The sequence below is a fragment of the Mastacembelus armatus genome, chromosome 8 (genome assembly GCF_900324485.2).
Source record: "Mastacembelus armatus chromosome 8, fMasArm1.2, whole genome shotgun sequence".
Lineage (NCBI taxonomy): Eukaryota > Metazoa > Chordata > Actinopteri > Synbranchiformes > Mastacembelidae > Mastacembelus > Mastacembelus armatus.
Genome location: NC_046640.1, coordinates 7,300,806 through 7,317,862, shown reverse-complemented (window position 1 = coordinate 7,317,862; position 17,057 = coordinate 7,300,806). Strand labels below are relative to the sequence as shown.

General features: G+C 39.1%; 2 protein-coding genes across 2 annotated transcripts; both read left to right on the top strand.

Annotated features, from left to right (window-relative positions):
* Nucleotides 1-1,906: 1,906 nt before the first annotated feature.
* Nucleotides 1,907-3,792, top strand: mpv17l (MPV17 mitochondrial membrane protein like). The gene is made up of 4 exons (XM_026325792.1): nucleotides 1,907-2,213; nucleotides 2,649-2,719; nucleotides 3,445-3,474; nucleotides 3,577-3,792. The coding sequence occupies exons 1-4, from the start codon at nucleotides 1,907-1,909 to the stop codon at nucleotides 3,790-3,792; spliced, it is 624 nt and encodes a 207-aa protein (XP_026181577.1).
* A 3,518-nt stretch (nucleotides 3,793-7,310) lies between these two features.
* Nucleotides 7,311-16,617, top strand: LOC113141584 (nuclear distribution protein nudE homolog 1-like). Its single transcript, XM_026326094.1, has 9 exons — nucleotides 7,311-7,396; nucleotides 8,285-8,417; nucleotides 9,249-9,402; nucleotides 11,286-11,434; nucleotides 12,599-12,735; nucleotides 13,284-13,589; nucleotides 13,751-13,836; nucleotides 14,322-14,467; nucleotides 14,687-16,617. The coding sequence occupies exons 1-9, from the start codon at nucleotides 7,330-7,332 to the stop codon at nucleotides 14,733-14,735; spliced, it is 1,227 nt and encodes a 408-aa protein (XP_026181879.1). The 5' UTR covers nucleotides 7,311-7,329; the 3' UTR covers nucleotides 14,736-16,617.
* Nucleotides 16,618-17,057: the final 440 nt, after the last annotated feature.

Here is a 17,057-nt window from a genome sequence, read left to right as displayed (position 1 = left end):
ACAGCCAGTCAGATGGAGATACGCACCGTTCACCCCTCCCTAATGAACCGACCTCTCAAATCAAAGTTGAACTGATGAAATTAGATGATGTGTGTATCTGACTCACCAACCGGGCAAAGCAGGCCACTGCCCAGCCGGTGGCCCACGTGTACTCCATATCAGTGTGTCCTCATAATTTGATTAGGTACTAGTACTAGAAATATGGACACCTAGCACTAAACCACTTCTGTCCTTTATCCGATCTTAGCCTTTTTGTCGAGGACAAGTGTGTCATAGGCTACCTAAAATATTTTAGCTTATATTGAGGTGATTTCTTGTAAAGGTTTTCTTTATCAGTTTGATTACATATCTTCTGTGTGTCACATAATTAGAAATACAAAAGTGACACCCAGTACCCTTTTATTTTGTTGTAATAATAAAACATTTAGTGTATTATTAAAAATGCATTTAGTACATTATTAAAAATACCAACGAGTAAGGGGTTAGATGAAGGCAGCAGTGGCCTGACAGTGAGGGTGAACAGAAACAGCAGTTTCTATTTTTCTCATGAACTCAGCTAAGTGTGGAGTGACATCATCCTCTAGTGGTTTGTAGTTGGCTGCTTTACTTTGCAGGAGGATGTTAAGGAGCTGACCTTATTTCCTTATTCTGGAACACTCTGCCATCTGCCTTCATCATTGATTATTTATTGACATTCAGGGGCTTTTTAAAATTTGTATTATTTATTTATTTGAGCCAAAGTAATTGAAAAAGGCTGGTGAAGATCTTGGCCAAATACATTGGCTCCTCAAAAATCCACACGATCCAGATTTTCATACTTTAATATTTGCTAGTCCCCGTTTTCTACTGTACTTATTGGCCAAAGAAGAGCGATTTGAATCTGTTAATGTGGACTTTGTTGAATATTGTCTGATATTTTATACACTGAACAGTATTTGACAAATACACTGCCAATCTTGCCACAAGTTGCTCCGGGGGTAATTATTTAGTTCACACAGAAATCATTTAAAGAAACTGGATTTTTTTTTAAAAGAGCTCAAAATAAACTAAAACCATTCAGGTTTTAAAACTAGATTGTAGGTGTATGTGCACACCTCATAAACAAAGGTAGACAAAAAAAAATACATAACATTCTGAATAGTTTGTAAATCGTCCACCTGTTGTGGCAATGCTGTGCGTAAATTCACGCAAAGCGAGGCAGAGCAGTAACTGTGCTGAATGCAGGTTTGTGCGCCGCTGATCTGACAGTGCATGGACCGGCTGAATGTGCGGTACAGGGCTTTGCAAAGCAAACTGCTGCTGTTAATGTGGGCGACACAGTTAGACGGAAAGGGACAGCTGAGCAGCCCGAGACAATCAGATAACCTCAGATTATCGCTTGACACACAGGATTTGTTGTAGAAGCACTTCGATCAACTGGAGTGACACGACGAGTCAGAGAATAGTCTACAGAATGATCTAAAGTGTATCCTTATGTTCAGGAGCCTTTCCTACAAGCTTCTCTGTCTTTATGCTGTCATGGGATCCGTTTTACGCACGTAACTGTAGAACTGTGGGCTACTTTGAGAAAATCCATCCCCAAGTGATCAAAGTGGATCTATGGCAGGTTTTACACAGTGCGCAAATATACCGATTAGACTGTTTGATAAAGTTACTTGGCAGTGTCTGCCTTTCTCGATAGATGCTGAGACCTGATAATGTCCGGTATTTCTGCTGCTGCCATTGGAAACGTCTAATCCCTCTCTGATTACCCTGCATAATGTATTACGTACTGTCGGCCATTTGGCTTGATATCACAGCCTATAGTCAAATGAATTTAACCGCTATGCTGGGGCCTGGATTGTTCGATCTAAACCATTTTGTGCAGTTCAGCATCATTTTCTAAGTTTCTTCCTGCGGTACTAAAATGAGGAAGGCTGTGCTGAAGGAAGCCGTCAAACGATTCCCCTGGCTGGCCAATGTCACTTTGTACGGGTGCTTATTCGCCGGTGGTGACATGGTCCATCAGCTCATCGCTCAGAAGGACCGCATGGACTGGAAACACACTCGCAACGTGGCCATCGTGGCCATCAGTTTCCATGGAAACTTTAATTACTTCTGGCTACGAGCCCTGGAAAGGAGATTCCCCGGAAAGTCTGCCGGGATGATTTTTCGCAAACTCCTGCTGGACCAAAGCTTCGCGTCACCTTTGGCCACCAGTGTCTTCTATACAGGTAAGAGGACTGGGCTTGGAAAAGCTGCATTTAACAAGCTCACACTCTAGTTGAGAGTCGAGAGCAGAAACTGACGGGTAAAGCTCCTTTGTTATAACATACTTTCAGTTCAAATATCTATCAAATGCTAAATACTAAAACATTTTCTCTCACATCAGGACTCAGATGGACTAATCATGGCTAACGTGTCACAGCCCACATCATATAAAAACATCAAGTCACAGAGAAGACAAACGGAGAAATAAATATATGAGTGCTATATGGGAATATTTAAATATAAAGCCAAGAGGGAGTTGATGAGGCTTCTTAAGGTCGTCTCTCATCAAACATCATGTGGGCCAAGATTAGCGCTTACAAGTGTTTTTTGGTTGTGCGTAATGACGCAGTAACTGAAATCTCCCCAAACTCTTCCTGGACCTCTGCTCTGTCCTGCAGGGCTAAGCTTCTTGGAGGGCAAGGAAGACATCTTTGAAGATTGGAGGGAGAAGTTCTTCAACACCTGGAAGGTAATGAAGCAAAGGAAAGTCACCTTCCCTTCAGCTGATGCTGCTGTGAGATCACTACCAGATTAACCTAGATCGCGCACTGCGCAATAGCAGCAGTGGGCACCATGCCCGGCAGCAAGCGGGGTAATTCAATCATGACTACTGCCAGAGGATAAAAATGTCAACGAGTTTCAGGACGCTTAGGAGATGAAATCCTGCCAAATGGAAATCACAGTAGCCTACCATTCTGCTGTAATTAAAGTGTAGCATTCCTTGACTTCGAGAAATGATGAAAATGCTGCTTACACATTAATGTATCATCCAATAATATGTAAGAAGATAAAACTATACTTAGAGGAGCCATTTTGTTGCGCATGAAGTACTTCTGGTACCTCTGTCTGTTCATACACTGTACTATTGCTTAATATGCTTTTGAAAGCAGGAATCTTACCAAGGTTATAAAAAAAAACATGTACAGCTTTTCTCACCATAATGCATTTACAAATATATTTTGTTTCAGGAATAGTGCATTAGCTAACCAAGTGTTATTTTCCTGATACCAAAATGACACATCTATATAACCTCTATAAGAAGGTTCCATGCTCAACACGTTCAGTCTAATCATTGAAATTGCATTTATAAACCTTATAAACATTGATCTCTCGTAATATTAACTTCCAGGCAATATGTGGACTCTGACTTTATGCTCAAAAGTCTCCTAACTCATTTATTATGGTCATTTTCAGACTGGACTTATGTACTGGCCATTCATGCAGGTAAACATGTAAACAACTGAAGATTTTAACATAATGTGTGATAGTACATTTATGTGATTTAATTTCCCCATCCTGTTCCCTGTTCCGCTCATCTGATCTTAGTTCCTGAACTTCGTCCTGATGCCATTGTACATGCGAACAGCCTTCATGGGCTGCTGTGCCTTCCTTTGGGCCACCTTCCTGTGCTTCTCTCGGCAGAATGGTGATGGCACTGCTGCTGTGGCACTGGCCTTTGTCATGGACCCCCGTAAGACCCTGGAGGAGATGCGTGAGGCCCAGTTGGCCCGAAGAAAACAAAGGAACCAAAGGAAAAACTGACGGGAGGCAGAGGAGGGGGACAATGTTGGTGTCAGTCATCCATCCACCCATCCATTCTCTGTATCGCTTAGTACAATTCAGGACCATGGTGGGGCTGGAGCCAGTCCTAGCTGACAATGGGCATTATGTCAATCATGCCTTTGAGTTTTGATTTGCTAAACCAGCACCCAGAAATTAAAACCACTGTGGAGAACTGAAAAGCATATCACTGTTTGGAAAGAAAGACTGTCACTGAGTACATTGACTGTCACAGCAGTCACACAACAGTTTGGCTGAAAGGGATTTCACAGACCGGTTTAGACTTTGTCCTCCTTACTACTTCCTTACTATATCCACGTGCATCAACTGAACAACTTGAATGCTTTGTCCTGATTAAAAAATGCTTTTTTATAATTGTTTTTAGAAGTTAACAGCATTTGTTAAGAAAAGATCCTGATTTTTAACTACTGAAAAAGATAATGCTAATAGTCATTAATTATATTGTATATAATCCAAAACCCCAATGTAGGGCTCAAGATGTGTCTCAACCAAGCTGATGCTGTTTTCAGCGAAGGACTTTAGTTGTGAAGGATGACTGTAGCTGGTGGTTGTGCTGATGGCATCAGTTTGATGTGAACCCACAGTGCAGTGAAGCTCCTCAAATCAGATTTAAGGGTTTGATATTTTTCTTTTTCCCCCACTGTGCCTTCATTTGGTGAACAAACAAGTTGTCCTGACCGTTGGCCTGCAAGCTGGCAGTGTTTGGCTGCTTGATGACAGTAATAATCGATGCACTGACATATACATATATCTTTTTTGTGTGAACAATTTTAGTTTGTGCATTTATTTTGTGATGCACTACAGCACGCTAATAGCTTGAATAAGACAATAGGTGTCAGTAGTTTGATGTTGGAAAGCTCATATGTTATGCAAAATCAAAGAAGATCATTATCTGGGAAGAACATTATCAAAGAAGAAGAAGATTTATAGCTGATACATAAACATAGCCATTCTCAAGACACATTGTCACAGAATAAAGTGTGGTTCAAGGAGAAACTGGACATGATGGTGGTCCTAGAAAGAAAAATCAGGAGGTCCCCAAAGTACATTGGAAACAACATACTGTATAGGGAATATAAGATTGTCAGCACCTGAATCAAAACATTGGACACACAGATAAACAATAGCTGGATTTCTTAGAGAAAGCCATAGTATTATTCCCTTTCTTATAGATGGATAGGAAATTCCATGCCATGTTTATATCTGTGTGCTGTGTTTCCTAGTTGGACCTGTGAAGCTACAGAATCTTAATAATGTCCACTTACTTGAAACATCAGATATGTTGCCATCAGTCCAGATACCTTATCATGTAACATGTCACTTACTTAATCAGACCCTTCAGTGATTTATCCTTTCATGAAGCTTAATGGTTTGTGAGTTTTAGTTTTTTTTTATTTAACCAAAAGACAATCAGATTTGACAGTTTCAGTGGTTAATATACAGTAAAAATAAAAAGGTGAAATGCCTGGCTGCATTCTACATAAAAGTGGACTTTTATGGATATTGTTAATACATATTTGTCTGTTACACTAGAAAGGAGCAATTATAAATGCACATCTATAAGTTGGACACAGCTCGTATGTATATCTGTGTTAATTGAATAAGATCATTGAAAGATTGTGTAAAACCTTTTCTCTAAAATAGTTAGCACAATATCATCACATTAACTTTCCAATGAGTGAAAGAGTCAAACATGAGGTTTAGTGAGATTGGATGAGGAAACTGTGTCAGAGTTAAGCCATGAACAATTACACTGTAACACTATTACTGGATTACCAACCAAACAATGACAGCAACTACCCAGGAGCCCCAGACCGCAGGAGCCCCAGACCCCAGGACCCCTCTTAAGTCCCAGGTTCTCTCCATATGATTTCTTTGTACGTCATTTGATTAATCACTAATTTCTCAGTAACCTGCACCGCTGATATACAATTTTAATTCTGACAAATCCTCTGTCTGCTGTCTTGAAGAAAATCAGTCAAACTCTAAATTTAAGGCCTCAGTTGTTTTAGTTATACTGAGTTCATGTGTTGTGAAGTTGTTTTATCATTTGCGTAAGTTCTTTTTGTGTGTTAATTAACACCAAGGGAACCACAAGCAACGCTGTATTGCTCTATCACTGTATAAAACAATCAGAGCCACCTCATCTAACTTCAACACCTAAATGCTAGTTACACATTAATGCACTGGTTATAATAATCCACCCGAATACTGTACAATAAAACCCTGACTGTGGTCATTTTGGTTGAAGGAAGGATCTGAGTACTACATTGGTTTTTCACAGCTCTATACCAAAACCTGTGCTCAAACGTGGATATGCAGTAATATATATTGTTATTTGAGAAATAGTTCCAGCATGTAATTCCCTCTACAACCACAAATTCTAGTTTTTATATTTCTTCTTAAATAAGATACATCATGTTAACCAGTGATGTTTTAAAGGTGTTGGTAGACGTGTTTCTGGCTAGTGGTTTCCATCTGCAGGTCTAACTACATCCTGCCTACAGCTGTGTACCTAACACATAAACATGGGATTGATATCAATCTTATTATGTCTTCCTCAGCAAGAAAGCAACTAAGGATATGTCTCAAAATGCTCAACTATTTTAGTATAATTATATTTCAGTTTTATTAAACATGTCAGCATTCCCTTCTGGTATCACAACGTTTGTAATCTGCTCTCAGTGTAGACAAGAAAACATGCAGCCCAGATATTAAGCAAAGACAGAGTGGATTGGAGTTTTGTGTGTGTGCATGTGCGTGCATGTGTTATGCTCTAGTGATGGTGCATTTGGCTTAAGCAGGATCAGATAGACCTGCTTAATCCCTCTGAAAGGACAGTGTTGACCCAGTGTGATTTATGGCCTCAGCAAATGTACATGAAATTCCCAGAGTCAAAATTTAAGTCAAACTCTCTAAGTTCTCTGAAATTATGAAGTTATGCTTTAACAAATGACACATTAGGATATATTTCAACAATAGCAACCTCCCCAAATACCAAATCATATTATGAGAATCTTTATTATCCTACTGTATTACAGCTGTTTGTATTGAGCTGCGGGTTGTTGTACAATATTTTGATTTGGATAAAATATTTTTGTAACAATTTAATATGACCAGCATTTGGGTATGCATAAAGTAGGTCTACCACTGATACTTGGATTGTTACACTAAAGGAATTTATATTTCCTTTATATTCCTTTATATTTCCTTTACCTTCAGCTGACCACCCTCTAACATAGGAACACTTTGGCAACTTTATTAAGCCCCTGATGTTTCTGGCAGCGCTAGGAGGCAGCACCGGACTGTGGCAATCCATCAAAACGTCGAGAATATGCAAATTATGAAGATGCTCCTCTTACCCGATATGACCACTCTGATTGGACAAGAATCCTAATCCCGCCTATCAAAACATGAGTGACAGACAGTTGACTAATAGCAACAGGCGACGAGGGTGTCATCTAACTTGTGATTGGTGGATTGGTCGGGACAATATGAATGGTAACATGTATTGTTCGACGTCTTCCCAAGGCAGTAGTAGCAACTTTGAGGCTTCCAACTCCAGGCAAGTCAACCAGCTCATAGTTTTTTAATCGTTTGGACTTTAAATGTATCCGACAAACTTTGTTGGTAGTAACACCAGCAGACGAAGAGGTTTTAGAAAACGAAGGTGGTTAGCGTTAACGCGGCTAGTTAGCTGTTGATAAGTGTCGCTGCCTCAGCTGGGATTTAAACGGTTAACGTTTACTCCGCTAGCCCAGCCAGCTAGCGTTAACTAACTTATTTTTACAGGCTAACCATAAGATCATTCTTCCAACTTTTTTATGGTGTGTTGTCTAGTTAACTCTGAGACATTATTAGATGGTCGTTCAGGGTCATTGTCTGACAGCTTTATAAAGCAGGTGTAACTAATAACAAACCACATGACCCGTTATTTTCTAGGTAAAGTTGGATTAGTTAGGGTTGTTTCAGTTTTTAGTTCAGCTTCCTCCGTGTAAATATTGATGTATTATTATATTTTTTATTAATGAGTAGTCTGAGTTACACTTTATTGAATGTTATTAATATTAAATATGTTTTATGAATCACTTATTTCTGTCAGTTCGGCATACATTTACTATTTTGAGAAATATTATTTATTGACCTTGAAAACATATTTGCCATTTCCCCCCCGTTGTCTATCCTAACTAACGTTAAGTTAGCTAACCTAAGCACACCATCTTTACCAAATCAAGAAGCCGAGGTTTGATCTGAAATGTGTTGCTTCTTCGTGGTTCATTTATTTGCCGAATTAACCAGAAAATCCTAATCAATCGTGTGAAATCATGTCTCTTGATAAGTTAAGATTTGCAGTCAACAGGTGTCACGTTAATTTTAAATTGCACTGTTTCTTAAAGGAAACTCTACAGACCGGAACTTTTCTAAATGTGTTTTTAATTAAATCACTACTTAGTGTTGGTGCGTGACAGACGAGTAGGCTCTCCACCAGCTGGGCTGGAGATGGGGGATCCGCAGCCTCCAGAGTTTGGGTCCTTGGAGAAGGAGCTGGACTACTGGAAGGAGCAGGCTGCCAGGCACCAACAAAGGTGTGTCTGCCATGTTAATATTGTTTTCAAGTGACTGGATCCATTTTTACTGTTGTTTCTTGCAGTTCCTTTACCTAAAAGACATGAAAGATTCTTAAACTGGCCACAAAAAAGCTGAGACATGTATTTACACAGTATCAAAATATTAGGGTATATTTCTTGATTAATTTGCCTGCGGTGTTGTGTTAATGTATCTTTAACTCTCTTTATTGCTGACCATTTGAAATCATGTTTCATATTTTGACAGTCAAAATTAGGTTCTTATGCCCTCCGTGAATAAGTTATGCAACCCATAAAGTCTAGTTTTCAGTTTATATTTTGAATAAACAAGTTATGTATTAAAAAAAAACCCAATCAGTCTCTGTGTAGAAGTTTGAATTTATAGACATCTTGCAAGATCAGATATCATGAGCCTCTAGGTGTCTTCTTTAATAAAGCCTTGTGCTCCCCCTGTTTGTGTAGAAATTATGTGAGAATGTTATATAATTTATGCTGGGAACCTTGTTCTTAAACAGCTTCTTGGTGGTCAAATCGTTTTACGAATAATTGTTATCTTTTGTTTTCTTAATGTGCTTTTATGTTTTATTTTAATTTACTTTAGTTGATTTAATTTTATTTTATGTTAAATGTCTTTATTTTTAAATGCTCTTTTCAATGCTTTTAATGCTTTTAATGTAATTGTATGCCTTGTAAAGCACTTTGAATTGCGTAGTGTATGAAAGGTGCTATACAAATAAATTTGCCTTTGCCTTTGCCTTTACCCTGAAAAGTGAGAACTGTGTTCTTTTGAGCTGAAATAAGACAACTGACAGTTATCCCACCTGTCTGCAGCGCGGAGGAAGCCCAGGAGGAGCTGCGGGAGTTTCAGCAGATGAGTCGGGACTATGAGGTGGAGCTGGAGACAGAGCTAAAACAGTGTGAGACACAAAACCGTGAACTTCTTTCTGCAAACAACCGCCTCCGCATGGAGCTGGAAAACTATAAGGTACCGAGGACACCACTTTTCAGATATTATCCCAGCATTACAAACTACCATCAGGGCATTTAACACAAAGACATTACCCCTGGAGAGTGTTCAGGCTTTGAGAAACCTCTGTAATGAGATATCTCTATATGGTTTTATAGGTTACACTGAACTATAAAGCTGCTGTATCACAGTTGTTCAGGGTTGCAAAATTTAACCAAATGTCCAATTGTTAAAGTGGATTTGACTGAATATTTCCTTGTTTATCAGCTGTTATTTCTTATCAGTTTGGTTTTATGGCTCTCGTTTGCCTGTTGTGAATAGTTTCAGTGATGCCCTTGTCTGAGCATGCTCACTCACATTCACATACTTTCACAGAGGATTGATTCAGGGCACAAAAAGACAGCTGGTGACTCCTGCTTAGTCTGTGTCTGGAGGGGATGGCAGTACTTCCCATAAAGCCTAATACAGCAATGTCATAAGCCTCCTTTTTACTCACTAACAAAAAATGTGTTTGTCTTTTTTCTGAGAACATCGCAGGGACATTCCCTGGAATTTTGATGGGCAGTAGCTCAATTAATATGTTGTTTTCCAAAATACCTAGTGAAGATAATGCTTATAAAACCTGATTATTAGATATTTCAGGGCTAAAGCTTTGCACTGGTGCAAGGCTGTACAGGCTGTAAGTGACGTCATTGATCCATGTGTATTGGAGTCACTGGCTTCGCAAGTCATTATAGCACATGGCTGCAAACCACGCATTTCTTGTGCTTATGCTGTGTTTTGTGCTTTAATTCATGGTTTAGCTTAGAATAAGTCATGGTGGTAGGACGATTAAGACTTGTAGTATGTTTGTAAAATATATAAGTTGTGGCAGTCGTGGCCTAATGGATAGGGAGTCGGACTTGTAACCTGAAAATTACAGGTTCCAGTCTCAGGTCTCAGGTCCGGCAGGAATTGTCAGTGGGACAGAGTGAATAGCCAGTGCCCTGTTCACGATCACGAATACCACGATTGAGGTGAGATCCTTGAGCAAGGCACCAGACCCCTAACTGCTCCCCGGGCGCTGCAGAGTCGTCCGCCCACCGCCCCGGGTGTGTGTTCACGGTGCACTTTAGGTGGTAATGGAATTTCCCCATTGTGGGACTAATAAGGGAACCAAAAAAAAAAAATGTTTGTCATCTGCAGAGGCCTCCACCATTCAGTCTGGCAGACACTGTACAAATTTGCCCCCAGACTGTTGCACTTAACTAATTTTAAAACTTTTACAATTGCTGCAACAACAATAATAATTTCACCAAGTTAAAAATTATGAAAGTATATTTTAGAATTATGTTCATTTGTTTTGGTATCATGCATGAGGATATAATTTTTGGTGGTCAAAATGTGGTAGAGACACTTATAATATTAACTATAATATGAATAAGAAATATAGGAGGCAGTGCTATGCTTCATGTTACTGAAGTGGTCTTGTTTAGAAAACGGGTTTAAAGGAATCCAGTAGCATGGTGATGAACATCCCAGGATCAAGCCAAAGTATTAATAATCCAGTATAATCCTGGTTTTCTTTGAATAGTTTCTTCTGCTGATGTGTACTTTCTTTAAAATTGACATGGAGCTTCATGTTCCTGTACACCAGAGGATGGTGTTTGAGATATCAAGTTTTTGACTAGTCAGTGTAATAGCTTTCATCAGCCTACAGTTCTTTTAATTACTAAGGTCATGTTTTGTATGTTTTTTGGTTTATTGAAATGTTTTGGACATTTGAAGAGATTTAGTTATGCTTTGATGTTAAAATTTATCCTCTTGGATTTTTGATTGACTGTTCTGTCCGCCAGTTGTCATGTTTTGTCTTTCTCTCATATTCATTCATTGTTCTGTCTTCTCGTGTCTCCTCCTGCCAGGAGAAGTATGAGACGCAGCACTCTGAAGCCTGCCGGCAGATCTCCAGCCTGGAGGGAGACCTGGCTGAGACCACGGCCATCAGAGACCATCTTCACAAATATATCAGAGAGTTGGAACAGGCCAATGATGACCTGGAGAGAGCCAAGAGGTCAGGACTCAAACAAAGAGCTCAGTCAGGCCACTTAAGACATTAAAGAAGCTGAGATTTTGTGAAAAATAAAGTTATTTATGTATGTAAAATCTGTGTTTCTATCACAGTCTGAGTAAGAATATGTTAATGTTTGTAAAGCTAAGGCATGAGAAGTAAGGCAGGCCGTTTAACGAACCTTACTTTTTTCCTTTGAAGTAAAAAGTGAAAAAAAGCAGTGTTACTAATTTTTTAGTTTAAGGTGCACCTGCACTGCCTTTTCTTAATTCAAATAGTACAGTGCAATTAACAAAGAATTCAATTCAATTCAATTCAATTCAATTTTATTTGTATAGCGCCAAATCACAATACAAATCATCTCAGGGGGGGGGGGGGGGGGTTAATCAGTGCTGCGGTGGGCGTCTGGGGGCATAACTAAGGGTGGGGTTGGAGGCCCTACTATGCGCTTATTCAAGAGAAGGTTTTAAGTCTAGCCTTAAAAGTACAGAGAGTGTCTGCCTCCTGAACCCAGGCTGGGAGCTGGTTCCACAGGAGAGGAGCTTGATAGCTAAAGGCTCTGCCTCCCATTCTGCTTTTGAGAACTCTGGGAACCACAAGTAGGCCTGCACTCTGAGAGCGAAGTGGTCTATTGGGATAATATGGTACTATGAGGTCTTTAAGGTATGAAGGAGCTTGATTATGAAGGGATTTGTATGTGAGAAGAAGGATTTTAAATTCTATTCTATATTTTACAGGGAGCCAATGAAGAGAAGCCAATATAGGAGAAATATGATCTCTCAGACCAAGACCTCTTAAGCAAAGACTGCAGAAAAATATGTTTGTCCTGTTCATTGCAAATAAAAAATCAACATGTATTAGAATTTACTACCGTTAATAAAGATGCTTTCATTGTAGGCTTTCACCAATTGTAATGTCTCGTGTATATTCACAGTATCCTATTGCCTGTGTCCTTTTCCATAATGTTTGTCTTAATTTACAGTTCTGGTAACTACTACTAACAGTAGTAATAGGTTGTACTTATAACCTCTATTTGAGGAAAAAAACAATATAACAAAAAACTTCCACTGCACCCAGGGCTATCCTTTGCTTTCAGGATGTGTCTGGAGCTTTTTCCCAGGTTTGGTTCAGGAGCAATGAGGAGCTAACTTGATGTTGATGTTTCAGGGCAACCATCATGTCACTGGAGGACTTTGAGCAGAGGATGAACCAAGTTATAGAGAGAAATGCCTTCTTGGAGAGTGAGCTGGATGAGAAAGAAAATCTTTTAGAGTCTGTCCAGAGACTAAAGGATGAGGCCAGAGGTACAGCTTGGTCTGATTTATTTATTTTTTCTTTCGTAAATTAAAAAACTTACCATAACCTTCCTCATTTTTGCAGTATAAACAACTGATTATCATGTTACTTACTTTTATGAAATGAGTCAGTAACAAAATAATTTGGTAATCTTTGAACAGATGTAAGAAGATTGATGATGGTACCAGAGAATAAAAATCATTTTAATTAAGCAGATGGTAAAGTTGTGCAAACAGAATTTACAGTACATTTATAGCAAGGTAATGAAGGGAGCTATTAACATTCACTACAAATGAATTATTACATCTCAGAAAAAGATGGTAAAAAAAGTACATTAATGTAATTCAAGTCAATATGTTATTTTGGGTGTTTACTGTTTTGCAGACATATGTAAAGTGTATACATCATACAGCCAGACATCAAGAAAATGAGTAATGTTATGTGAGAATATAATTTCTTGTCAGGCAGCTTGAAGGCTTCTGATCTTCTTGTAAAGTTTCTGTTGCATGTCTATAACTGCTCTTTCTTTTTTATTGTGTGTGTGTGTGTGTGATAGACCTGAGGCAGGAGCTGGCAGTGCAGCAGAAACAGCAGGTACAGGACAAGAAGCCAACACTCAGTAGTGCAGTCAAAGAGACTTCATCATCCTCATCTTCTTCAGCTGGGCTACCGACCCCACCTCTCACCCCGCCAGACAAAAGGACTGAGGATAAAACCACATCTTCATCCTCTGCCCAGCCTGTCCACTCTGCCACCACACCGTCCCGGCCTCCAGCTGCAGAGGACCCCATCAGCACCCCACTGTCCTCCGCCAGCACTCCACTGTCCTCCGTCAGTACCCCACTGCCCTCCATCAGCAGAGGTTAGTTCTTGTGTGCTCTCCCAAAGGACACAATTTCCATTTCCTAAGGTTTCCTTCTTTTGCTTACATGTGCTTTCAAAATGTTATTTTATTATACACAAAAATGTCTTATAATAGTCACTGGGAACTGGATATGTTCATCAGCTGGTTTATTTCTTCAGGTGAAAGCCTTTCAGGGACTCCTCTCACCACGTCAGCGAGAATATCTGCTCTGAACATAGTTGGAGAGCTGCTGAGGAAAGTTGGGGTAAAAACCACATTTTTAAGCCATTTCTCTCATGGACCAAGGAAATTCCATGTTGAATGAATTGTATTGAATTATCCTGTTTGGGCTTTGTTTTTATCAACCGATAACTTACTATCATGTGACGCTGCAGGGTACTTTTGTGGTAACGCTTCCTTTTACAGTCCCCTAATTACTAAGAATTTATTTGGTAAATAAAGGGAAACTTACAGTATGTGATGGGTAACTACCATCTGTAACAAGTAGGTAAATACAGTGTAACCAATTTACCCATCAAGTACCTTTCAGTTGTAACTGGATTATGTTGGTAATAACTCAGACATATTTATAAAGTAAAACACAACTATTTACTAGGTAAGTGAGCTGAAACTGGACTGTAAAAGAAAGTCTCATCTGTTTTTCCCAGAAATTACTGCGTTCTTCCCACATCCTTTTAATATGCTTTTCTCTTTTAACATTCAAACTTGTTTTATTTTCACTTATTGCAGAACCTGGAGTCCAAGCTGGCGTCATGTCGGGAATATGCCCATGAGCAAGCAGCTAACCGCAGGGGCCACACTGGAGGACAGGGGGCAGCAGCAGGCCAGCACACCTCCTCAGATATCCATCCTAGCAATGGCCTGTACAACAAGGGGTGAGTCTCCTGTCCTACACAGTGCAGCAGTTTAACACCTTGTACCACTGTAGGAACTCTAAAATCATCATTCTCTGCATATTCTTCCCAGACTTTCTTATGTGTTAGTGAGTAGATTTTGAACTCACCACCATGTTACCATAATTATATGCAAGTCCTCTGAGTAAGAGTGGCTCTATGCAGAAACAGCTTTCTGAGTGTGTTTGCTGTGCTATACAGGCTGGTGAAGAGGTTAGACTTTGGCGCAGGACCCAAGCTGTTGCTGTAAAAGTGAAAACATCCTCTTCCATAATCCACCTCTGGACTGCTTCATCCTTCCTGCTCACCCAAACGTGTAACGGTACTGTGTGTCCCACATTATACGAGTGTTTTCAGACTGACTGACATACCACTCTCATAGGAAGTTGCAGTGATGAAATACATGAATATTATAGAGTGGATACTTTGAGATCTAAGTCTAAATTACTGGACTGGTGCTCAATATTACCATTTCACAGCTTGTGTTTGGGTTTACCAAATATATCATCTGTCCCTTTAAAATGTGTGTTTATACTGAATCTTTTGTGCACAGTGTGTTTTAGAGACTGCATTAGTGAGTCAGTAAAAAAACACTAACAAAGATGGACGATAGACTAATTTCAGTGTAACATTAAGAAAGGGGATAGACCCCAAAGAGGTTATTACCACAGAACTCGCACTAATGTATTAGACTTTGGTGGAGGAGCCTTCCAATATACTGTACCTTTCTGTAAGTCCAATTTTTTAATGAATTGTTTTGTTTTTTTTTATTACTATGGCAGACATTAGGGAAAAAAATAACTTTTAAAATAAATTTAGAATTTAAAGATATTTGGCTAGTTCACACCTTGGATTTTAAGATGTTTGAAGTGGTTCTGCGTCTTCTATCTGCCTTTAGTTGATATAACAATGAATCAAATATGAAAAAAGTTACTCATAGTTATGAGGCAATTTATCACCTTTTAAATGAAAATGGTGTTAAACTCCTTGTCAGGCTGTAGTTTCAACTTTCGTTCAATTTTTAGCAATTTCTTTTTAACTTCTCCTGCTCATAGTGCTTTAGTCCTTGACTATCTGTGGTTACAGAGTCCAATCCAATACTTCCATTTACCTTAATGGTACAGCTGCCAAGTGCACACTCAAGATACAACCTCAAAACAAGACAAAATGAAAGTAAAGATTCTCAGCACAGCATAAGATATGTATTGCTGATTACATTTGTACCTGGCATACTTAGTCGTTCATGAGCTTCTTGGTGCAAAATGATTTATGTATTCATCTGATTTAGTATGTGAAAGGTGAACTGGGAGAATGCAATTTATGTTGGCATCAGGTAGCTTTATTAGAGAAGAGAAATGTGACCATCTGGATCACCATCTGGACATTTTGAGACCAGGCTGTAAGAACACAAAGATCACTGACTTGTTCATTGTGTAGCTAATTCAGAACTGTAGAGAGCATAAAAATGTATCTTCTATGAAAGTGCTACCCTCAAAATGTACTCCCCCCTCTTAAGGAGTGTTTATGCTTGTTTACTCATCAGTATGTTTAGTCCGTCCAATACTTCAAAATTATGGCATGAAATGAACATAATAGATTTAACGCTCTGCTAGTAGAGCCTTATATTTTCAGTTTTACGTCCTTTTTGCACCATTGTAGCAAAATAAATAAATCCCTCTGCAGAGGTCCACTTCTGTCTTTCCAGGAGTGAAGTTGGTAAACTCCTCTTGTTAATGAGGAGATATGGATACTTCAGTGAAGGCTATTTGTGTTTTACGTTAAAAAAAGAAAAGTACGTAATAGATTGTAGTGTTACAAGCTGTACCTCGACTGTAAGGTTACTAATGTAGGTTGAATATATGTAGGTTATGGTTGCTTGAGTCTTTAGAGAGAACTGACTAACAAGTAGCTACTCAGGGTGAGGATAGCAGCAGCAGACTGGACCTTCACAGAAAGGTCAAAGGTTAGTGAGGAAAAACAGGTTAAAAAGTAAGGCTTGGATTTTTTTTTGCCTTATGTGACTGAAAAATACTTACATGCTCTCAAATGAAGTGCTAAGACCATTTCTGTTCTTTGTTGTTTTTAACTTGAGTGCTGCTTATGCTTGTGAAAAAGCAATAAAACTTGAAATTGAAAAAAAAAGCCTTTTTTTATATTTCAGAAACTGAATGGACACACACCTGTAAGGATTTATTAACAGTTTAATAGCACTTCACTGGTTCACAACGCACAAAGTCCTGCATCATGGCAGCTATTGCACAAATTAACTTAATTATATATTGTGTATCTGTGGTTTAAATCACACTAATCTCAAGAATGAATATACAGATCTTCACCGATCAGCCATAAGATTAAGACCTCCTGTTTAATGCTGCGCACATAGGAGTAAGTGCAGCAGTTGGCTGGCACTCATGTCATTTGTGACAGGTGCCAGTGGTCATGATGTTATGGCTGATCTGTGTAGCTTTACATTCAGCTTCCAAGCTATCAGCGTCTCTCTTATCATTTGTATCAGGACCTGCATGAAGAGGAAAGTCTGCCACATGTATTGTTGTTACATTTGAGATTCTGC